Source organism: Sinocyclocheilus grahami, unplaced genomic scaffold (assembly GCF_001515645.1).
Source record: "Sinocyclocheilus grahami isolate Dianchi unplaced genomic scaffold, SAMN03320097.WGS_v1.1 scaffold1310.1, whole genome shotgun sequence".
Lineage (NCBI taxonomy): Eukaryota > Metazoa > Chordata > Actinopteri > Cypriniformes > Cyprinidae > Sinocyclocheilus > Sinocyclocheilus grahami.
This window is the reverse complement of record NW_015506489.1, coordinates 49,020-74,019: the sequence shown is the minus strand read 5'-3', so window position 1 is coordinate 74,019 and position 25,000 is coordinate 49,020. Positions and strand designations below refer to the sequence as shown.

Sequence of the window (25,000 nt, the reverse complement as noted above, 5' to 3'; positions counted from 1 at the left end):
TCTCAATATTTAGATTGTTTTGCACCCTCAGATTCCAGATTTTCAAACAGTTGTATCTCGGCCAAATATTGTCCTATACTTCACTGGAAAGCTTATTTATTCAGCTTTCAGATGATACATAAATCTCAATTTCAAATTGACCCTTATGACTGGTTTTGTGGTCCAGGGTCACATATAATTTATATTTTATATAAATAGATTTAATATAAAACATTTTACTTACATATATTCATGCATGTGTGTGTATTTATATATACATAATGAATATACACAGTACACGCACATATTATGTAAACCAAAACGTATTTTGGAAGCAACTAATCGCGATTAATCGTTTGACAGCACTACTCCCCGTGCGGTTTGTGCCGAGAACACTGTTTTGTGCGTGCAATCATTTACAAACACTATTGTCCCGTTCTGTCTTTGTCATGTTTTGTACGATATTAAGTTGTTGTATTGAGTTGCTACTTGAATCCTGAAGTAAAAACAGTTGGAAAGCACCAAACTAAAAACCATCTGCAGTGTTTGAAGACATTCGGGTAATGTTCAGATGTCTTTACTTACTGTATTTTGGGTCCAGCACATGATCTGCTTATAAACAAAAGCAAAACCAGCAGAAACCTCTTGATTCATTTTAAACCCTTAAAGCTTAAAGCTCAGACTGTTCCTGCTGGATATCAGTGCTATAAGAGCCGATGAATGAAGTCACTGTTAGAGCCGTACCATCATCACATCACTGATGTTTTGTTCTCACATCTCTCTTTTAAACTTGCGGAAGTCTCCAATGTTAACCCAATGATAACCATGCCATTTTCAGTTAAATAGGTTAACATGGCGAGTGTGGTACCACCATTGACCTAGTTCTCTCTCAAAACCCTGAGGGAGCGCACACACACACACACACTCTCTTGCGCACACACACACACACACACAGAGCGACATCTGACCACAATGTATCCCAGTTAAAGCATCTCAGATGCTTCAGAATAAACGCAGTGAGATTAAACTTCAGTCCCGCGCCATTTAAACCAGATTAGGATCATTTACTAACAGCTTTCTCAAACATGGACCCTCAACACACTTTTAATTAAATTCTTCGACCAAAATTGTTGTTATTTGATCAGTGTCTAATATCAGCTGATATTAAAACCAAATAAAATCAGGGCTCATTTTTCTCATTGCTTATACAACAAAATATGACTGTTTTCAATAGTATGCATCTGATATAAATTTTTCTGTTAAACATTAAAATGATTTGATGTTGGGTTTACTGTGTGTTGTAGAGTCTGATAGAAGAGCAGCAGCTGCATCAGTACGAGCACGCCGCTGGACAGTGTGTGAATGAACTGCAGCAAGCGCAGCTACAGCTGGAGTCTCTGCAGAACCAGATCCACGAGAGTGAGACCAGCAACCAGGTAACAGAGCTACATTACCCACAATACCCAACAACCAGCAGAATACTGTCTCCTTAGAGATCACATTATATGTGTGCGTTTTTATTTATTTCTGCATTTATATCTGGCAGAGAGAGATGTGAGGGTTGATCGGTGTGTGTTTGTTTCTTGTGACTCAGGTGCTGCAGGAGAAACTGTGTGAGATGGAGTCAGAGCTCCGGTCCATCAGACAAGCTGCTCAGAACCAAGAGAGAACCATCCAGAACCTCACAGACAGCCTGAGAACTAAAGACACAGAGGTCATTACACACACATCACAAAAGAAACATCTGTATTCTGCAGTTCTTCCCTGTTGTACCGAATATCTATACTTTTCAAATGATCACATCGAAGTTAGAAATTCAAATATTGTGACAAAACTAATTTTGTAGGGTGCCACAAGTTTCTTAAAATTCCCAAAGGGTGCCGCGACTGAAGAAAGGTTGGGAAACACTGCTCTAGTGCATGTGAACAATGTGTTTCCTTCTCCTAACCCGTCAGTAACTGAGTGATTCAGTCGAAAAGAAAGTTAAGGAGTCTCTTAAGATAAATTCTGAAAATATTCCTAAATGCAATTATTAAAAATGCATAAAAGTTCTAAAATAAATAAATAAAATATTTAAAAATATATTTTCTTAAGAACATTTGTGTTGGTGAAGTAGTTGACAGGGCTAACATGTTATCTGAAATGTTTGCTAAAGATTCAACGTTGATCAACTCCATAAACTCAATACAAAAATAAATAAAATAACACATCTCAACAGCTTTTCGATTGAAGTTCAGGTTTGTAATGTGCTGTGTATTTAAAGTTGTTATTTGTAAAATTCTGTCAGTAGACGGCGAGATCTGTTGTTTTTAGTTACTGTATCTGTGCTGTATGATTGGCTTGATTAAGAAGTATAAAGAAACGGGTTCCTTATCTGAGCAGATATTTTGAAGAATGTGGGTCACCAAACAGTTACTGGTCGCGTTGACTTCTATTGTATGGAAATAATGATCATTTTAATTTTTGTGTGAACTGTCCCTTTAATTATGATGATTTTTAAGAACATTCTTTTCAGGAATTCTTCATAAGTTTTAGCATTAGAACAATCTTAAGAAAAGATAAGAACATTCTTAAGTAATGTTTTTTTTACTACTAAATATTCTAATAAATTTATTAAGTTACAAAATAAAAGTAAACTAGCAATTAAGAAGAATTTATTCTTAAGAATGTTTTGTGAATCCAGTCCTTGTTCATTCCAGTTCTCAGTCATTGTTTTCTTCTCTGTGTGTGTGTGTGTGTTTGTGTCCCCACTTGTGTGTGTTTGTGTGTCCTCACCTGTGTGTGTGTGTTTCCCAACCTGTGTGTGTGTGTGTTTGTTCTCACCTGCATGTGTTTGTGTGTGTGCTCACCTGTGTGTGTGTGTGTAGACTCAGGAGCTGTACCGCGTGATTGAGGGCCAGAACAACACACTGCGTAAAATCACAGAGACCCACCAGCAGCAGCTGCAACACACACAGGTGAGCACACACACACACACACACACACATTGAAGCTGTGATGTTGGTGTTGCTAGCATCATGCTGCACTGTTTGCTCTGCAGCAGCTCCTGATGAATGTTTCCCTCTGTTTCTCTTTAGACTCCAGAGGGCGGCGTGGACTCAGGTTTGGTTCTGGGCTCCCAGAGTTCTCTGTTCTCGTGTCAGCTGGAGTTGGAGGCGAGTCAGCGCGCTCACAGACTGACTCAGAGACGTCTGGAGGATCTGACGCGAGAGCGAGAGCGACTGCAGAACGACTTCCAGGAGGCGCTGCAGCACAGAGACGTCAGCCACAAACACAACCAGGTGAGTCTGCTTTACCTGCACGCTGAACCCAGCTAATCTCACCGTGATGTGATAACAGGTGTTTTCCAGCACACCCAAGTGCTGCAGATGTCACTGTTATTTGTTATATGAGGCGCTGCTTTCATTTTGCCTCGATGTGAAACACTTATTGGTGATATTTGTGAATGAAGCAGAATATGAACTGATATTAGTATTTCATGTTTTGTCGTGTTTTTAGAAATCATGTCATGACTACATGACGGTCCTCAGTCCTGTAAATATAATGTGAACACGATCTATAGACAGTCAGTGAGAGTTTTGGAGCAACACCAGAAATAGAAGATGAGACAATAGGAATGTTTTGGAAACCATCATAGTTTCTGTGATTCTGAGTGTGTGTGTGTGTGTGTGTGTGTGTTACAGGAGCTGCGTGAGATAGTTGAGCAGCTGCGGTCTGAGCTGCAGGTCAAAGTGTGTGAGCTGAGAGATTGTGAAGCCTCGACTCGCTCAGAAATCACTGACCGAGACAAAAGCATGGCACAGCTCCAGCAGAGCTTATGCCGCAAAGACGTGCTGCTGCAGGTTACTCTCTCCTTCATACTGTAATGCAGACGGGACCTTTCTTGTGGTTTTTGTCAAACTTCAGCTGTGTTTTTCTTCCAGGAGTATGCAGAGCTGCAGAATGACTCGTGTGACTTCAGCGGCCGCGAGGACAGAGATGCACTGCTGCAGACGCTGAGGAGCCGCATCCGAGACAGAGACGCCGCACTGGAGGTGTGTCATCCATCACATCTATTCTGTCCTGTCTGGGTCTTGTAGCCCCACCCACAGTTACATTTTATTTTTTAAAATAAATGAGTTAGGTAGCTCTAATTAAAATCAAATATGTTCTGATTGGCTGAGCCTTGAAATAATGGAAGCCTTCAGTTCAGTTCTGTCCTGGTCCTGGGGACCCATTGCTCTGCACATGTTGTGTGTCTCCTTTATTTGACTCACCTGATTCAGATCATCAGCCATGAACTGAGCTGAGTGTGTCAGATAAGAGAGACATACAGAATGAGCAGAGCTGCAGGATTGAAAACCCCTGTGCTATTCACACTGTTAGTGCATCTGTGTAAATACTGGTGTCACGTGATAGTGATGTGATGAAACGTCTATTGGTGAGTGTTAAAGCTGAGTGTGTGTTTGTGCGTGATTCCTCAGATCGTGTGTGTGCTGCTGCTCAAGTGATCAGATGCACCACTTTCCTTTTCTTCTGGATGTCTAGCTGAAATCTGTGTTGTGTTTCAGCGCTCAATCGATGAGAAGTTCCGCTGTCTGGAGGAGAAGGATGGTGAGGTGCGTCGACTGCAGCTGGTGCTCCGCGAGAAGGACCGAGACCTGGAGAGAGTGCGCTGCGTCCTCGACAACAACAACGACACCATCACGGTATGTGTCACGACCTGCGCTAATGCACACACTGTCTGCTTAAGTGTGTCTGAACTCTGAACTCTGTGTGTGCAGGGTTTGGATGCTCTGGTGCGCAGTAAGGATCTGGATCTGGAGAGAACACAGGAGAGCTGCCGGAAACTGGAGTGGATGAAACAGCAGAGCGATCAGAAACACACGCTCGCTGTACGGGAGAGAGACGGCATCATTCATCAGCTGCAGACGGCGCTGCGCTCACACAGCAGAGAGAGCGAGGTAACACACAAGCTAGGCTAGTCTCAAGCACCCTACAGCGGTGCTTTCTGTCTGTTCAAAACATCTGATCACCTCATGAACACAAGCAGCAGGATCTCCGCTTGACTGCTGTTTACATTTCTGCATTCAGCAGACGCTTTTATCCAAAACTACTTGTGTTACATTCAGGGAATGTACTTTATCGGTCGCATTCAAACCCGCGCCACTGCTGGCGTTATACTCTACTGGAACGCGTGTCTCGATCATAGCTTTGTATCTGTTTGAACCCTTGTTTCCCGTGCACTGATATAAACGTGCACAGAAATGTCTGAAGGATGCGTAAAAGCAGCCAATCAGAATAGAGCTTGTAATTTCAGCAGCTCATGGCATTTAACTTCATGGCGGTTAACGCTACACACACTGACACACACACCAACCACACCTGCTCTGTGTTTGCAGGAGCTCAGGTCAGTGTTGCTGGGAGAAGTGTCCTCCACTGACGTGCTCCAGGAGCTCCAGTCCCATCTGTCCGTGAAGGAGCGTCTGTTTCAGGAAGTGATGTCAGACCGCAGCCGGCAGACGCAGGAACACCACAGACAGCTGACGGAGCTGCTCCACACCATCAGCTCCAGAGATCAGGACATGAAGGTGCAGCTGATCGTCAGGAACACACTTCATAACTGTCTGCTGGCTGGTTTCTTTATCATGTTTGACGTGTTCTGGTCTCTCAGGATTATGGCCAGCGGTTGGGCCGGGTGATTTCCGAGCGATCGGGTCAGTTGCAGGAGTTGCGCCGACAGCTAGCGTCACGAGAACAGGAGCTGAATGACGTGAACAGGCAGCGAGAGAAAGATGTTTCTGCGTCCAGAGAGCTGCAGAGACTTCAGAACGTTCTCAAGGAGAAAGACGCCTTTATACAGGTCAAACACACACACACACACACTCTCACACACACACACACACACTCTCACACACACACAGTCAAACACACACACACACACACTCTCACACACACACACACACACTCTCACACACACACACACACACACTCTCAAGGGAACCTCATGAAGGACGTGCCTTTATAGCTGTTCGGTGAAAGAGAATCAGACTAAATAAAAACAAACTGACATTTTTCTCATTTAAAATGTCCTTTTTCTCATTTAAAATTTCAATTTGCAATTTCAAGTTTTCCTTTGACTTTGGAGTGTTACAAGCTGTTTGTGCATATATAAGATCCGTAAAGTTGCAAAGACTAAAGTCTCAAACTAGGGTTGCTGCCATAGATGGTGTTGACGGTTTTACCGGTGTGAAGCCGCAACACCGGTTATGTCAGTTGTCCACTGCGGCACCGCCCCTCCGTCATTTAGATTTTTTATAGTAATAAAAATCATTTAGTTCAGTTAGAGCACAGACACTACAATTAAAAATGAACGTGGCTGCTCAGTGCAGCGTGCCGAACAACAGTTGCATCACAGATCAGATTTCATTTATCATGTGAGGAGAAGCTGACAAGAAGAGTGAGGTGAGACAGACGAGACGAGATGATGGCAGAAGAGTTTCAAAAAGACATGCAAAAGCGCCTGTTTTAAAAATATTTTGGATTTTGAAAAGCCTGTTGTCTTTTGCCATTTATCTAAGGTTTTATTGGAAGTTTTTTTAAACATTTGTTTCTTATTTATTTGATTCCACAGTGTTTGCTGATTTTTATTTATTTAAACTGTGTTATTATTATTATAATTTTTTACACTGTGCGCCAATGTACCGCGGTAATGATGGGCTGCGCGTCAGTGTACCGTGGTAATGATGGGTGTACCGTGGTAATGATGGGCTGTGTGTGTGCAGGAGTTACTGCGGGGTCCGAGTGAGATGTTGAACTCCACACCAGCACCAGCTCAGGGTGAGTTTCACTGCGGTACCTCCCACATTTGATCAATTAAAATTATTGATTCACTTCATTCTGTGTGTGTGTGTGTGTTTATGGTGAGCAGCCGTGTGTACGAGCAGCTCAGTTGATCTGGATGTACAAGCCATCAGAGATGAACTACAGCTGACCCTGAAGAAAGACAGAGAGACTGAGGTAAAACACACACACATATCATCTACATCATGTACACACATGTAGATCATGTAATTTTTACCTAGTTTTCACTTCTCTGTCTGTGTGTGTGTGTTTAGCGGGAGCTCTCAGAGATGCGCTCGGTTCTGGCTGCAGGGCATTACGACACATCAAGCTCTGATCGGCAGGTAACATCATGAGACAGCATGTGTGTGTGTGTGTGTGTACTTGCGTTCACTCTCTCTGTGTGTGTGAGTGCGTGTGTGTGTACTTACGTTCTGTGTGTGTGTGTGTGTGTGTCAGTGTGTCCTGCAGCAGCTCGTGTCGGAGCAGCAGGCGCTGAATGAAGCTCTGAGAGCAGAGAAGGGTGTTTATGAGAAGCTCAGACGTGTCCAGAGTCAGGACGACAGGTCAGAACTCCAGCACACACTCACACTGTGTTCTATGTTAAAATCCATCACTCATGATGCTGATCTGTGTATGAATGTGTTCTTGAAACTGTGCCATTTTTGAGTAGTTCAGGAAAATTCACTCACTGTCGTGACTCTCCAGATCCGTTTCTTCTAAGGATCTTAAACAATCTGCTGTAGATTTTTATGTATTTGTGCTTCTGCACAAGTATAGGCGGACCTAAGCATAATGGAATATTTGAAGGATTAAATATGATACATGTCCGGTTGAAACCAAAGTTTTTAAATGCATGTAAATGCACCCAATAACAAAGGTCTGTCAAACTCAAAATGATAAATACACAGAGTGGCAAATCGTCCATATGATATGACTCATGCATTCAAAGTCTTCTGAAGTCATATGATACTTTGTGTGAGGAAGAGACTGATATTAAACCAATTTATCGCTGAAAACATCTGTCTTTGCTGAAGCTTTCAGATCTCACACTCAAACCTGTGCATCATGTTTCACATGATATCAGCAAGTGCAAACATCTGCTTTTGTGTTCCACAGAAGGAAGTCAGTCATGGAGCGAGTGCGTGTTGACAGAATGTTCACTGTTGTCTGAACTCTTGCTTTAAGAGCTGAAGAGCTGTGTGTGAGTGGTTCTGTTCTGATGTGTCTGTGTCGTTAGCAGCGCTGAGAAGCCTGGAGCGCTGCACGCCGAACTGGACTCGCTTCAGGCGCTGCGCCAACAGCTGGAAGAAACCCTGACGAGGGCCCGCGAGACGGCGCTGGTGCTGGATCGGGCTGCGCTGATCCAGACCGACTATGGAGGTGGGACACGGCAGAGGCGCTAACTCTGAATGGACCGCTAGCTCATCGCTGAAATGCTTGTGCGCTAGTCGAGCATTAGGACACATAACCAACCAGAACTCGTGTGTGTGTGTGTGTGTGTGTGTGTGTGTGTGTTTTATCCATTCATCCAGATGATGTTTGTGTGTGTTGATGTTCTGTGTACTGTCTGCCTCATTCATGAATTTGAGTTCCAGAAACGCCTTTATGGTCCATTTGAATTACACAGCCACATTTTCTGAGACCAAACGCATCAGATCAAATGTAGAAGCAGACTGTTCTTTGACTTGTGTGACACCGCATGCACTGCATGTCAGAGCAGCAGGAGCTTGGCTTTGTGACTTTAAGCACTTCAAGCCCATTTTCTGTGACTCAAACTGTACGGGCTGATATTCTAGTGCCAAATGGAGCTTATTTTGATGCATCATTTAGCTTGGTTCTTGTTTATGGAAATATGAAATCTATTTAATCTACTTCAAACTGAAAAGAAATAAATGTAACCAGATTTCTTGGCCGGAATCTTTTGTATTTTAGTTATTTACATTTACATTTAGTCATTTAGCAGACGCTTTTATCCAAAGCGACTTACAAATGAGGACAATAAAAGCAGTCAAAACTAACAAAAGAGAGTGTTTGTTTGTTTTTTTTAATAAAAATAAATAAATAAATAAATAAAAAGAAGATAAATATAGATCAAGTTGAATTAAAATAGAATAGAAAGTGCTAGAGTTAGAGGGTCACATAAAGGTGGAACAGATGTGTTTTTAGTCGTTTCTTGAAGATGGTTAAGGCTCAGCTGCTGGGATTGATTTGGGTAGGTCACTCCACCAGGAGGGAACAGTTAGTGTAAAAGTCTGTGAAAGTGATTTTGTGCCTCTTTGAGATGAACAATAACACGCCGTTCACTTGCAGAACGCAAGCTTCTAGAGGCACATAAGTCTGAAGTAATGAATTTAGGGAAAGGGGTGCAGAGCCAGTGGTGGTTTTGTAGGCAAACATTAATGCCTTGAATTTGATGCGAGCAGCTACTGGTAGCCAGTGCAGAATGATGAACAGAGGTGTGACATGCGTACTTTTCGGCTCATTAAAGATTAATCTTGCAGCAGCATTTTGGATTAATTGTAGAGGTTTGATAGAAGTGGCTGGAAGACCTGCCAAGAGAGCATTGCAATAGTCCAGCCTGGACAGAACAAGAGCTTGAACAAGGAGTTGTGAAGCATGTTCTGAAAGAAGGGGCCTGATCTTCCTAATGTTGTATAAAGCAAATCTGCAGGACTGGGCAGTTTTAGCAATGTGGTCTGAGAAAGTCAGCTGAGCATCAATCATAACTCCAAGGTTTCTAGCTGTTTTTGAAGGAGTTATGGTTGATGAGCCTAACTGGATGGTGAAATTTTGATAAAGTGATGGGTTTGTTGAAACCACAAGCAGTTCTGTCTTGGCAAGGTTGAGTTGAAGGTGATGGTCCTTCATCCAGCAAGAAATGTCTGTTAGACAAGCTGAGATGTGAGCAGCTATCGTCGGATCATCAGGATGGAATGAGAGGTAGAGTTGAGTGTCATCAGCATAGCAGTGATATGAAAAGCCATGTTTCTGAAAGACAGAACCTAGAGATGCCATGTAGACAGAGAAGAGAAGTGGTCCAAGTACTGAGCCCTGAGGCACCCCAGTAGCTGGATGTTGCGACTTGGACACCTCACCTCTCCAACCTCTTTTTGTTCATTATCTGTTTTGAACAGTAAGAAATAATTTTGAAGTAGGATAGGCGATTCCTCCAGGACACTCACTTTCCTCAGATTATTAGAACATAAACTAAAGCTAATATTTATTTGAGATGTAAACATCACAGGTGAGTATGTGAGCTGGAGTTTTCCACAGAAAAACCTCTTCGTAGTGTTCATTGTCATTTAATTTCCACTAATATTGAAATGTTTTTTTAACCATTGAACAGTCTGATGATAATTAACCAAACAAACTCATTCACACGTGCATGTAAAGGCATCACATGTCTGCATGGCTCTGACTTTGTGTGGTTTGATGACAATATGCAGATTTAAACCATCAGCAAAATTAGAAAATGAAACATCTCATGAAACACCAAAGAAACCAGATCTGCTGTTAAACTGGTCCTGATCAATAAGCTGCAGGACACACACTGTAAATCACAGCTCCTCACGGCTCACACACACTCTTTCATGAAATCCTCCGACGGTGTAATCGTCATCCTCACGCCTCACACTACACTCTGATCACGCCAGATTTCTTTGGACTCCGTGAGGGACAGGATATAATGTTACACTTCTGCTTTTAATAAATAATCAATCACAAGTAATAATGTAATGTGGACACTGTCCTCCATGTCTCTGCAACATTTCATACCTGCAGCTTAAGTTTGTCTTTGAATCGAGTCTAAGGCTTGATCTGACATGTAGACTGTTTCGGCTGAGCATCTTTGAGTCATGAATCTGCTGGTCAGAGTTCACCGTATGTTTGCTTCCTGTTTTTTGTTGTAATGGTGGCCATTACATGTGGGAAAATGTGTTAGAGTTAACGGATGCTTTGTGAACCTGCGAACTCTTAAATTAGCCAAGCAGAAGTGACTTTATTACACCGTCTTTGGCTCCTTGTACTGTTATTAATATAAAACACTTCATCTATATTTATCTGTCCTGCATGATACTGTACAAATGTTCCTTCCATACAGTTAATCACATTATCAGCTTTATACACATCTGAAAGGCAATGTTTCGTAGACTCCATATGACTCCAATACTCCTTCATTACGAGTGTTACTGAAGGTGGAATAAACCGCAGTAAATCACAGTTTGATCTCTAGTGTCACAACATTCACAAACAAACTGAAGCAGCAGATTCCAGCGAAACGGGTTAGTGAGAGTTTCATGATCTAGCAGTACTACAGTAATCTTTCCTTCTTTCGCTCTCTCTCTCTCTCTGATACTGTAGTTTCTGGACTTTTATGTCAACTCAGGTTATATAACCAGAATAAGAGAGCAGAATGTGACTTTAAAGGGACAGTCCACCCAGAAAAGATTATTCTTTTATTTACTCAACCTTTATGTCATTTTAAATCTTTATGACTGATTTGTTTCTGTGGAACAAAAGAAGATACTTAGAGAAATGATGGGGTACAAATAACATTAAATCCCATTGATCTTTATGGTATGGAGAGAAAAATATGTGACCAATATGTTCTTTTGTGTTCCTCTAACGAAAGTCATACTGGCTTGCAACAACAGAGTGAGTAAATGATGACAGGATGTCTGTTTTTGTGTGAACTCTCCCTTTAACATTCAGTGTGGGAGTGATGATGAAGGAAGGAAGGAAAAGCAGCTGGACTGACAGACGTTGAACAGACTGGCTGTGATTCGGCTCTGGAAACAGACAATCAGAGACAACAGAGAGACAGACAGAAATATAAGAAAGAGATGTAAGAAGAGGAGTCTTAGTGTCTCTCTTGTTTCTTTCTAGAATCCAGCAGTGATGAAGATGAAGACGATCGTGACAGCAGCAGCAGTGAGGAGTTCCCAGACAGCATAGAGGACGATGAGATCAAACTGACGGCTCAGAGTCTGACGAGCGCGCAGGTAAGAAGAAGAACAAACACTGTAATTCAGAGTGTTTTCTGTCAGCGTCTCCTGAAGCTCAGGGTTTGAACTTCTGTTGCTCATCTGTGGTTCAGACCTTTCCATTTTTGGACCAGATGAAGGCCACAGCTCCTTCAGATTATAGGAGTTACTTTAAAGATGCAGCTGCAACAAAATACTTTTTGTTTTATGGTTTTAATTTCACGTCTGTAGCTTGAAGCTTCTTCATCTCCAATACTAGCAATACTTGTAAAAGCCAATGTCTTTAACTCATATACACATTTAAGAATCTGAAATATAATATTCTTTAGAAATTGGCTGTTTCCTTGGATGTGTTCCACCTGACTTCCTGTGTCAGCAGGAAATGCATCAACAGGCATTGGAAACAAAAGGGCGCTTTTGTTTCATGGAGTCTTTAGCATTTGTTTGTGGTTAGCGTATCTCAGAGTTCACTGTGTTCTCCTGACAGAGAGCTGAGGAGTTCGGCAGGGAGCTGATGTCTTGCAATGCATCAGAGCAGAGAAACCAAGATGAAAGTGAGTCGGGCTGCTCCTCACTCGCTCGGTCCAGGTACCAAATCCATCACCTTCAGATCGCTTGTGTTTGCTGGCGTCTTCCTGCTCTGATGTAATCGTATCTCTCGCAGGAACGCTCTGAATGAAGACGAGTCTGGATTAGCAGCGGATAAGGAGGAATCTGTCAGGTGTCGAGGGTCGGAGAAGCGTGAAACAGAAAGGCCAAACTCCCGTGAGCCTCAGAGAGTTTACCGTACGTTCCAAGAGGAGGAGGAGGAAGAATATGATGATGAAGATGGAGAGGAAGGGGAAGATGTAAGGGGCCCTCAGGGCAAGCGTGGGCCCCCGAGTGTGAAGCTGCGGGAGGGGAGGTGGAAGAGGAGGTGCACCAGACCTCATTCCCTGGACCTCGGAGCTCTGCTGTCTCACAAACCTGCAGCCCAGCACACAGTTCAGGTGATGCATCATTAGCCAAATAACTAGCACTGGTTAACACTAACCAGCTTCATTTTCATACAGCAAAGTACAGACTGTTGTACTAAAGAATTCAGGTAAGAACAGTGGGTTTGTGAAGGATTCTGTGTTTGTTTTGTGATCAGGATGTAAGAATGAAACGGGTCGTGGGTGACAGCAGCGGTTTGAGCCCAGGAGGGAGTGGAGCCATCGGCTTCTGGCAGCACGTGGAGGTAGGGCTTCGGGAGCAGGCGGAGCGTCTCCGTAGCGACCTCGCCGTGAGTCGTCAGGAGAGCCGCGAGCTGCAGGAGAGACTGATGGTGTCAGAGGCAACGGTGCAAGCGCAGGCAGAACAACTGAAAGACTACAGAGAGCTGCTGAGTGAGGAGACACACACATACATACACTATACTTACACGCACAGACACACACACACACATCAAGTCACCATTATTTATATAGCGCTTTTTACAATGCAGATTGTGTTAAAGCAGCTTTACAGTATTAAACAGGGAAATAGTGTGTCGAAATAGTGTTCTGTTCTCCTCTGGCCAGACTAAACCAGCAGTTTAATTCTAGGCTGCAACAAAGTCAGGTTGTGCAGAGGACTCATCTGGTTCCTGTGGTCTTGTCCCGGTGGCCAAGACAAGGTCTTTGGAGGAGATCTGTCTCTGGGGCTCATCTAGTTGTCCTGGTCTCTGCTGACATTCAGGGCTGTAGAAGTCATCTCTAGGTGCTGATCCACCATCTGATCTGGATACAGACTGGATCTGGTGGCTACGGTGACCTCGGAATAAGAGAGAAACAAACTAATATTATTGTAGATGCCATTCTTCTAACGATGTAGCAAGTACATCGGGTGTTATGGGAAGTGTTCCCGGTTCCGATTGTCCTAATTAATGCAGCCTAACAATCCTTTAACGGATTTGAATAATAGAAATGTGTTAGTGTGTTATGTGAAAGCCAGGTTAAAGAGATGGGTCTTTAATCTAGATTTAAACTGACAGAGTGTGTCTGCCTCCCGAACAGTGTTAGGTAGGTTATTCCAGAGTTTGGGCGATAAATAGGAAAATGATCTGCTGCCCGCAGTTGATTTTGATATTCTAGGTATTATCAAATGGCCAGAGTTTTGAGAACGCAGCAGACGTGGAGGACTATAATGCAATAAGAGCTCGTTCAAATACTGAGGTGCTAAACCATTCAGGTCTATATAGGTAATTAGCAAGATTTTATAATGTATACGATGTTTAATAGGGAGCCAGTGCAGTGTTGACAGAACCGGGCTAATATGGTCATACTTCCTGGTTCTAGTAAGAACTCTAGCTGCTGCATTTTGGACCAGCTGGAGTTTGTTTATTAAGCGTGCAGAACAACCACCCAATAAAGCATTACAATAATCTAACCTTGAGGTCATAAACGCATGGATTAACGTTTCTGCATTTGACATTGAGAGCATAGGTCGTGATTTAGATATATTTTTGAGATGGAAAAATGCAGTTTTACAAAATGTTAGAAACATGGCTATTGAAGGAAAGATTGCTAACAAATAGCACACCTAGGTTCCTAACTGATGACGAAGAATTGACAGAGCAGCCATCAAGTGTTATATAGTGTTCTAGGTCATTACATGTGGAGGTTTTTAGTCCTATAATTAACACCTGTTTTTTCAGAATTTAACAGTAAGAAATTACTAGTCATCCATTTCGACTATGCATTCCTTGAGTTTTGCAAATTGGTATGTTTCGTCGGGCCGTGAAGAAATATAGAGCTGAGTATCATCAGCATAACACCGTGTTTCCTGATGATATTCCTGATGAGATCTCCCAAGGGTAACATGTAAAGCGTGAAGAGTAACGGCCCTAGTACTGAGCCTTGAGGTACTCCATACTGCACTTGTGATTGATATGATACCTCTTCATTCACTGCTACGAATTGATGGTGGTCAGATAAGTACGATTAGAACCATGCTAATGCACTTCCTCTAACGCCAACATAATTTTCTAGTCTATTCAAAAGAATGTTGTGGTCGATAGTGTCTAATGCTAAGATCCAGTAGCACTAATATTCAATTCAATTCGAGTTTATTTGTATAGCGCTTTTCACAAAACAAATCATTGCAAAGCAGCTTTACAGAAAATTAAGTTTCTACAATATATTTAGTAGTAGCTTGTCAGTGGTGACTGCCAAATTGATGTACATATGGCAGAAATGTATGGTAAAATTCAGGTAATGACGTAATCAAACAGACGATGAACACTATTTCCAGCAATGATTATATGTTGCAATCAAACTGGGATGTCAATCTCAGCAGAAACAGAGAAACAAATAGAGAATATAATTAGCGTAGCTGCTGTTCCAACCAAGCAAAATTTATTTGTTTAACACAAGCTAAAGAATAATAATGTGCATTTGATCAGATATAACTGCAGTACAAGATTATGAGATGCATTATTTGAATGCTTGGCCAAAGAGATGTGTCTTTAATCTAGATTTAAACAGAGAGAGTGTGTCTGACCCCCAAACGTTATCAGGAAGGCTATTCCAGAGTTTGGGAGCCAAATGTGAAAAAGCTCTACCTCCTTTAGTGGACTTTGCTATCCTAGGTACTACCAAAAGTCCAGAGTTTTGCGACCTTAGGGAGAGTGATGGATTGTAGCGTGGTAGAAGACTAGTTGGGTACGCAGGAGCTAACCCATTAAGGGCCTTATAGGCAAGTAATAATATTTTGTAACTGATACGGAACTTAACAGGTAGCCAGTGCAGAGACTGTAAAATTGGGGTAATATGATCATATTTCTTGACCTGGTAAGGACTCTAGCTGCTGCATTTTGGACTACCTGTAGCTTGTTTATTGAAGATGCAGGACTAATAGAGAGATACAACCACGATCGGATGATAAGAGCAGGTAATTTGTAACTCTAATGAGAGCAGTCTCAGTACTATGACACGGTCTAAATCCTCACAGATACCATTTTTCTCTAAAACGGAACAGTTGTGATGATACTACCTTTTCTAGTATCTTTGACAGAAAAGGGCTATTCGAGACACACAGACACACACCATACTTACACATATACACACACACACACACACTCACCCCTGTGATTTGTACTGATGGTTCTGTCTTTGTCAGCTGAGAGTGCTGTGCAGCAGGACAGTAAACAGGTGCAGGTGGATCTTCAGGATCTGGGATACGAGACGAGTGGCCGCAGCGAGAATGAAGCTGAGAGAGACGATGCCAGCAGCCCCGGTACACACACCTGACACACACTGGCAGTCATAAACACAGCAGCTCCAAACTAGTGCTTCTGTTTTCTGAAGGAATGAAAACCTTTTAAAAAGAGAAAAGTGGAACAATAAACATGAATGTGTGAAGGACTTTTGCTTTAATGACAGCAGCACTGGAGCTACATGAACAGAAGCTGATGATTATGTGACCCCACTGTACACAACACATCCAAATTTCTGCTGCATTCTGGGACACTGATGATGTGGTGTTTCTCAGTCTCAAATGTTTTGCACGTGATGAACATTCATGTGCTGATTGAAACTAGTGCCGCAGCTCAGCGCATGTTGTGTCCTTCTGTCGTCAGAGTTTGATGAGCTGGAGACGGGCGTCTCTCTCTCGGTTTCGGTGAGCAGACGCAGCGGCTGGAACGCAGACAGCGATGGTACGCAGACAGATGACCCATCCTCGCTGAAGCGTCTGGTGCAGGATCTGCATTCACAGCTCTCTCGCAGCCACAAAGTGATCCGCGGCCTGCAGCTGCGCATCCGCTCGCTCTCAAACACCTCCGACTACGCTTCCAGCCTGGAGCGCACGCCGCGCAAGGTAACGCACCAGTGACGTTAGCACTGACCTGTTAGTAATGTTACCGCCACCTCATCTGCAGAATCACTTCAGACTGATCATATTATACTTTGAAATGTCGCTATCAAATACTCGGCTGTGATTTGCCAGTCATTCTGTGGCCAAAATTGGTAATGACACCAAACTTTATAATTAATTGATTTCCTGCTGATTTCATGTTTTTTTTTTAATCACTCCTGTCTCTTACTTTGGTCTCTCCCTCAGATTAATAGTTAAAGTTCATTCATGTATTCATTAGATAAAGAGCCGCACAGGCCGGTGTGATGAGCTGTGTGTCTGACCCGTCAGGTGAACTGGGCGTTTCAGGTGAGCTCGGCTCACAGCTGGAGCTACATGAACAGAAGCTGATGATTATGTGACCCCACTGTACACAACACATCCAAATTTCTGCTGCATTCTGGGACACTGATGATGTGGTGTTTCTCAGTCTCAAATGTTTTGCACGTGATGAACATTCATGTGCTGATTGAAACTAGTGCCGCAGCTCAGCGCATGTTGTGTCCTTCTGTCGTCAGAGTTTGATGAGCTGGAGACGGGCGTCTCTCTCTCGGTTTCGGTGAGCAGACGCAGCGGCTGGAACGCAGACAGCGATGGTACGCAGACAGATGACCCATCCTCGCTGAAGCGTCTGGTGCAGGATCTGCATTCACAGCTCTCTCGCAGCCACAAAGTGATCCGCGGCCTGCAGCTGCGCATCCGCTCGCTCTCAAACACCTCCGACTACGCTTCCAGCCTGGAGCGCACGCCGCGCAAGGTAACGCACCAGTGACGTTAGCACTGACCTGTTAGTAACGTTACCGCCACCTCATCTGCAGAATCACTTCAGACTGATCATATTATACTTTGAAATGTCGCTATCAAATACTCGGCTGTGATTTGCCAGTCATTCTGTGGCCAAAATTGGTAATGACACCAAACTTTATAATTAATTGATTTCCTGCACAGCCGTGCTGATTTCATGTTTTTTTTTTAATCACTCCTGTCTCTTACTTTGGTCTCTCCCTCAGATTAATAGTTAAAGTTCATTCATGTATTCATTAGATAAAGAGCCGCACAGGCCGGTGTGATGAGCTGTGTGTCTGACCCGTCAGGTGAACTGGGCGTTTCAGGTGAGCTCGGCTCACAGCGGTGCGGAAGAGGACGAGGGCTGGCAGTCAGACGGGCCGCTGAGACCCAGCCGCGAGCTGCAGGAGCTGGTGAGCCGCGTGACGCTGCTGGAGACGCAGATCAGGAACTCTGCACGCGAGGGAAAGAGCGGCCCGGAGGACGGGAAATGTGCCACCTGGCCCGGGTGAGGCGCTTTCAAGACACCCAACCCTGATTTTCTGCAGCGCTTTGTGCTATACAGATTGAGTCAAAGCAGCTTCACAGCAATAAACAAGAAAATAACAGAATCAGTGATGCAAACTTCATCAAATATAAAACAAATTCATTTTCAGCTGTCAAGCAGCTCTACAGAAGACAAGAGCGTCATTATTCTGATCAGGGTTCGCGGCATAAACACAGTCACCATATTAACTGTGTCTTAAGAATACGTTTGACCAGCTAGCAGTTAGAAAGAATCAGTCTTACATTTCAGATTCAGATTAGATCCATCTACCTTTTTTGTAACTGAATTTTAGTTGAACATAGTTTTGAACAATGTCCTGAGTCGTTGCTGGCCGCCGCCGGTGTGCATACATTCGTAGAAAACAATGTGTTTGAATTTTAAAGACGTGGCGCTGCTCTGCGCTTCTCGTCCGGTGTGCGACTGGCTTTAGAAGTTTATGCAACCTGCCACAGTTCAGTTCAGTTCAACAGCAACAGACATGCTGGACACGCAGCATAGATTTCTCTGTGTTACAAAAATCCAGCAAAGCACCACATTTTTTTTCCTCTTCCTGTTTGTACAGGAAGTACAACACACTGATCCAGGCACAGGCACGAGAGCTGTCACACCTGCGGCAGAAGATGCGAGAGGGCCAGGGCATCTGCCACATCCTCACACAGCACTTGAGTGACACGACCAAAGCCTTCGAGGAGCTGCTGCGTGCCAACGACATCGATTACTACATGGGCCAAAGCTTCCGAGAGCAGCTTTCCCAGAGTTCCTCACTCGCTCACAGAGTCAGCACCAAGATCAGTGGACGTGAGTGTGTGTGCACACACTCCTTACAAGCACTATCGGATCTTTTCTTTAAGTGTCTGCTGGTTTGTAAATATACAGTCCTTCACTAAATGTTTTCTTTGGTTGTCAGGTGATCGTTCAGAGCAGCAAGATGATAAAACGGGTCACGAGCTGCTAGCGCTGAGGTGAGCGTCTCCTCTGGAATAGAATATGCAGAAGTTCACTTCACTTTATTAATGACAGGTGGTCGTGTTCTTCAATAGGTTGAGTAAGGAGCTCCAACACAAAGATCAAATCATCGAGTCTCTCCACACCCAGTTACAGCAGCGTTCGGACACGCCCTGCAGCAGCCACGCCCCCTCCGAGACAACAGACCAATCAGACTGCACCTCGTTTGTGTCCAATGAGAGAGGATCTACCAATGAGGACGTGGACCTGTGCTCAGATATGGATGCTGCCAGTGAGTTTCCACAGGAGGAGCCCCGACCCAAAGACAGAGGTGCGAAAACCACCATGACACACACACACACACTCACGCACTCACACAATCAACACACACACACACACACAGTCAAACGAATCAATTGAATGAATGATTCAGTGATAAAATCAGTGATTTGCAGCGTATAATTTCAGTTATTTAAATCATATTTCTGTATTCAAAATTGTATATTTAAAACATTAATCTCCACATGAATTTATGACTTTAATTGCACTCATGCCACCTCTGAGCCTCATTGAACGTCTGAAAATGTACCTACAAGTCACTTTTGTGTTCTTCTGTGCCACCTCTGTAGTACAAATGAATTTATTAATACTAATTTCATATGATTGGTAGCTTATTTGTCTTATTCTACATATTGTTTTAAATAGAAATTTTAAATTTTGGACCAGAATTTGACAGATGAAAATGATGCCATTACAAAGGTTAAAAGAAAATACTCCTGTAAGTCACTTTAAGGAGTCAAATGTCACCTCGTATTAGGAAGGCTAATTTTTGATCAGAATTTTTAATTATTGATCAGAAGGTGCTCCTAAATTTTTTAATAAGAAGGATAAACGGCCCTGATTACAAGAAGACAAACACTGCTCTTAAACTGGGTGTGTGACAGGTATGGCTGAGCAATGAGGTTTGGTCGAAGAAAAATTTTCAGTCAAAAGATTTTTTATTTTTTTGCTTTAACCCCTGCAATATAATAAGAAGTAGAATAAGACAAATAAGTTATCAATCATATGAAATTAGTAATAATACATTACTTTGTACTACAGAGGTGGCACAGAAGAACACAAAAGTGGCTTGTAGGTACATTTTCAGACGTTCAATGAGGCTCAGAGGTGGCATGAGTGCAATTAAAGTCATAAATTCATGTGGAGATTAATGTTTTAAATATACAATTTTGAATACAGAAATATGATTTAAATAACTGAAATTATACGCTGCAAATCACTGATTTTATCACTGAATCATTCATTCAATTGATTCGTTTGACCGGCTGAATCATTCAGGAATGAAGCAAGTGACTGTCTTTATAAACTGACGGAAATCCGTCGTAGCGACGGAACTTTAATCCCTGCACACACACACGCGCGCACTAATGAGAATTACTGAATCTCACTCACACACTCACTCACTCACACACACAAGCTGATAGTGGACTTCAGCACAAAACAGGTGAGGAGATACCAACCCACTATGATCAATGGGGCTTCTGTGGAGAGAGTAGATAGCTTTTGTTACCTTGGAGTCCACATCTCACATTTGTCATGGACAAATCATATCACCACCTTGGTGAAGAAAGCCCGTCAGCGTCTTTACCACCTTAGGTGCTTGAAAGACTTTAAATTGTCTACCAAAGTGCTAAAAAATGTTTACACCTGCACTATTGAGAATATCCTGACAGGAAACATCACAGCCTGGTTCGGGAACAGCACAAAGCAGGACAGATGGGCCCAACAGAGGGTGGTGCGGTCAGCTGAGCTCATTATTCGCATTGAACTCCCTGACCTGGAATCCATCTACAGCAAACGATGCTGTACCAAAGCCAGGAAGATCATGAAGGACCTCAGCCATCCTAACAATGGTCTCTTTTCTCTGTTGAGGTCAGGGAAACGCTTTCGCTCCATGATGACTAAAACTGAGAGAATGAGGAGAAGCTTCTTCACACAGGCTATCCGTGTCCTGAACCAGGACAATGCCAACAAGATTTAGTTGCACTATACAACACCATATTAACATTATACTTCTTTTATTATTACAGACTGCACAAGCATAATTGCACTTTACTGCACATACACATACTGTCAGATTGTTGCTGTTACCATCTCTGTACTCAGAGATGTACTCACTCACATATTTTTGTACGTATATTCTCTATCTTTTTACTTGGTTAAATTTAAATTTTTTATTTTTTGCTGTAATTTTACTAATCTGTATTCTGTTTCTCTCTTTATTTATATTCTTTATTGTTAATTTCTTAGTTTAATTTCTTCTTATAGTATTTTGTAATTCTATTCACTATTCAACCTACAGTATTTCTTAGGATACAGTTTTTCTTTTCTTTCTCTTCTTATTACTACTTTTATCATATTAATTTTAATATATAGTCTATTGCATTCTGTGTGGAGAGTCGTACCAAGCGTTTCACTACGTCGTACTGTGTATGATTGTGTATGTGACTAATAAAATTTAACTTGAACTTGATTAAAATAAGAATCATAAATCAATAAGTAATACATAAAAAATGAGTACATGGATATGAAAATCAAGGAAAATATAAGAACATTGATTATTTGGATACACCATATGAGAGCATGTTGGAAATCTGGGATTGTTTTCATTTAAACATGAAAATGCACAACGTTTTGGGATTTCTGAGAATTCAAAACAAAGAAACCTAACATTTATTGAGTGACTCAGATCAGACTTCTGATTCTGGAAAACATGATCATCAGGTTTTGTTCATGTAGCTGCCATGCTGCTGTCATTAAAACAAAAGACAAAATAGAACTAAAAATAAAATCTGTGAACTTCACAGTCTGTTTCCTTCTGATCTCAGACTGTTAATGCGGCTGTCGCTCCCAAAACTTCACAGTGTGCGTTTTACCCAGACGTTAATGAAGATGATCTCATTGCTGTCGTCAGTCCAGTGTCTCCCCCTACAGGACACAGGAGAGTGCGACAGGTAGACAGTATGTCATTGACACACATAGAGACACATGCATCTGTGCTCCACCGTCTGCAGGTGTGTTCACAGGACTCTTGCCCAGCTCACAGCCTCTGATCCAAACCCAGAGCTGGCCTGCTCACGCTAACCCCATGACCTTTACCCCCCTGACCTGCCCTGACCCCGAGCGCAGGATCCTGACTGTCCCAGCACAGCGGAGGCCGCCCATGAGAAGTGAGCGCACAGCATGTGTTTGTCTCTGACTGACTAACAACTGCAGACTTACTGCCATCCCACAAACAGAAGCCACCAGGTTTCTGTTAAGGAGAGTTGAGGTCAACATCCTAAATCATTTATTTCAACTTCATTATGCATCACAAACTCCGCTGTGGGAATGATTTACTGCGTCTGGAAGACCCTCGTTTCAGCACAGATTATAGATTTGGAGATTCTCTCATGAATTGTGTTGGAAAAGTGACTAGGCATCATTCATTTCTTGACAGATTTTAATGTAGGCTTTTATTCATATGTAAACATTATTTCATTAATGAGAGGGCAGTGTTACCAGAGTTGCTCATATACCACACATGTTACACACAGTAGGGCTATTGCAGACAGAAACAATACTGTACTGCATCCATGTGTCCCGTCGGCTCAGTGTTTGAGTGGACTCTGTTCCGATGAGCACGAGCGGTACACGAGCGGAGCGACTGAGCGGAGCGCACACACACACAGAGCGGATAATACACAGAGCGTCACACCACGTGAAAGTGAATCCTGAGCGGTGAACTCATTTTCGGCAGCCGAAATTTCGGTGCATCTCTAATTATTGGCGACATCAGAAATGGATATTATATAATAGATGCTTTTTTGAACATTTTAGCAATTTAAAAATATAAAAAAATTATTATTTACAAAGCACCCCGGTTGGGAAACACCGGTTTAGAGACTCGTGTGTCCTGAAGGGAATTTCTGCTTCGCTCTTTCTCCAACAGCTTTCAGCGCTCCTCACTCGCTCTCCAGCTATCAGCTGACCGTGCATTCCATCGATTACACGCCTGTATCCCATCATGCACTGGGAAACAGTGGAGGCCCATCTCTGCAAACAGATGCATTGTGGGACATGGAGAATATGATTCAACCAGTTAGAGGTTTTGATGGATCATCTTATTATCAGTCTGGCAACAGCCAATCAGGTGTGTGTGTGTGTTACTGTCCAGCCGCTCAGTTAGCAGTTTAAATAAAAACAAACTTAGAAACAGCATGAACACATGTGCTGCATCCCAATTCGCCTACTTATACTATGCCCTAAAAGTATGTACTCTTTTTTGAGAAGAAAAAGTAGAAGAAGAATAGTAGGCAAGCTTTGGGACATACTACTTCGTCATAGCTTCTTCTGTAACGGACGCTCTGTTGCTTAGTTACGTGCATTCTGTCACTGTTTAAACTGCCCTGTCAATCATCTTATCACAGTTAACACCATCCACATTTTGTTTAATTTGATTTCCTACCGTATTGGAGAGAAATGAAGAGGCACGTTGATCTGGTAGTCATACTCACATTCATGCTGTTGATCTGTGATTGGACTGCAGACTAGAGGTCTATACTTTTACCGTTTAAAATATAGCCCCGAACCCGTACGGATCCAGGGTCGGGTCCCGGGTCCTCGGGTCCTCGGGTCTCGGGTCCTCCGTGTAGACCTCTACTGCAGACCACCACATGACTGATATTCAGAACAACAGAATAATTGTGTGTCATATTGTTTTTATACAACAGTTCAATAAACTCAGTAAACAATTTTTCACAATCAGCCAGTAAATCTGTGTTCACTCGTGATGGCTGATCACTGAGCTGAGCTTAATTAAGTTGGCTTGAGCAAGCCAAGTTACTGAAATCTGACTTAAACTTACAGTTATTAAGTTGGCTTGAAAAAGCCAACTTACTGATCTACAATATAAACTTATTGTTCATCTTCTTCTGAGCCAAATTTTAGTCTGTATCTCCTCCTAGAGCTTTAAAGCTACAACCACCAAACTCGGCTCAGACCTTCAGACTAGAACAGTCAGAACGACTTGAGTTGCTATATCTTTTCTAACGGATCCGACTTACGATTTTCCTAAAAATGACGATCAAAACTAAGAAAAACTCCAACTGTCAAAAATTCAAATGTAAACACACTGAAGCCCATTAGACTCAATGAAGCTGCCATTCTATGTACTATTTCTAATACCTACGCTCACTCACTCACTCACTCACTCTCACACACTCACACGCACTCACTCATACTCACACACACTCACTCACTCTCACTCACTCACTCACTCACACACACACACACTCACACTCACTCTCACTCAATCACTCACTCACACACACACTCACTCACTCACACACACACACTCACTCACACTCACTCTCACTCACTCACACACACACACACACACACACACTCACACACACTCACTCTCACTCACACACACACACACACACACACACTCACACACACTCACTCTCACTCACACACACACACACACACACACACTCACACACACTCACTCTCACTCACACACACACACACACACACACACTCACACACACTCACTCTCACTCACACACACACACACACACACACACTCACACACACTCACTCTCACTCACACACACACACACACACACACACACTCTCACTCACTCACTCACTCACTCTCGCCGTAGGTCGAGGCATCTACCACATATTCCACAGATCGATTCAAGTTACGGGCACAAATAAAAGCCTAACGGTGTGTGTGTTTGTGTTTGTTGAGTTTCTGATATATTAATTTACCCATTAAACTGTGCAATTTAATACCAGTACGAATATCAATATGATGTAATATAAGAATAATGTACTCATATGAATTGCATATGACAAATATAGAATTTTTCTGAAATAATTTGTATTCTTTATATTACTTATATGACTGGGCATCTAAAATGTAAGTGAATAAGTCCGAATTAAAACTTATTCATAAAGTAAGATCTGGGGGATCGAACATTTCGACACGCAAAGTGAATCGCGCACGTGACTGGACAGAAAGTGAAGCTTC

At 42.7% G+C, this 25,000-nt stretch overlaps 1 protein-coding gene across 1 annotated transcript in view; it reads left to right on the top strand.

Moving 5' to 3' along the window:
- Window positions 1-25,000, top strand: part of LOC107569089 (myomegalin-like) — a 36,721-nt gene that overhangs the window by 2,692 nt on the left and 9,029 nt on the right. Inside the window, exons 4-30 of the mRNA XM_016255084.1 lie at window positions 1,284-1,415; window positions 1,574-1,693; window positions 2,847-2,936; window positions 3,057-3,260; window positions 3,663-3,821; window positions 3,903-4,013; window positions 4,530-4,667; window positions 4,743-4,922; window positions 5,361-5,549; window positions 5,633-5,821; window positions 6,744-6,798; window positions 6,890-6,978; window positions 7,077-7,145; window positions 7,261-7,367; window positions 8,042-8,184; window positions 11,689-11,804; window positions 12,274-12,374; window positions 12,451-12,775; window positions 12,919-13,153; window positions 15,906-16,022; window positions 16,366-16,604; window positions 17,735-17,934; window positions 18,536-18,771; window positions 18,881-18,935; window positions 19,014-19,249; window positions 21,993-22,148; window positions 22,910-23,110. Coding sequence (XP_016110570.1) covers window positions 1,284-1,415; window positions 1,574-1,693; window positions 2,847-2,936; window positions 3,057-3,260; window positions 3,663-3,821; window positions 3,903-4,013; window positions 4,530-4,667; window positions 4,743-4,922; window positions 5,361-5,549; window positions 5,633-5,821; window positions 6,744-6,798; window positions 6,890-6,978; window positions 7,077-7,145; window positions 7,261-7,367; window positions 8,042-8,184; window positions 11,689-11,804; window positions 12,274-12,374; window positions 12,451-12,775; window positions 12,919-13,153; window positions 15,906-16,022; window positions 16,366-16,604; window positions 17,735-17,934; window positions 18,536-18,771; window positions 18,881-18,935; window positions 19,014-19,249; window positions 21,993-22,148; window positions 22,910-23,110 — 4,192 coding nt within the window. The remainder of the gene's footprint in view (window positions 1-1,283; window positions 1,416-1,573; window positions 1,694-2,846; window positions 2,937-3,056; window positions 3,261-3,662; window positions 3,822-3,902; window positions 4,014-4,529; window positions 4,668-4,742; window positions 4,923-5,360; window positions 5,550-5,632; window positions 5,822-6,743; window positions 6,799-6,889; window positions 6,979-7,076; window positions 7,146-7,260; window positions 7,368-8,041; window positions 8,185-11,688; window positions 11,805-12,273; window positions 12,375-12,450; window positions 12,776-12,918; window positions 13,154-15,905; window positions 16,023-16,365; window positions 16,605-17,734; window positions 17,935-18,535; window positions 18,772-18,880; window positions 18,936-19,013; window positions 19,250-21,992; window positions 22,149-22,909; window positions 23,111-25,000) is intronic.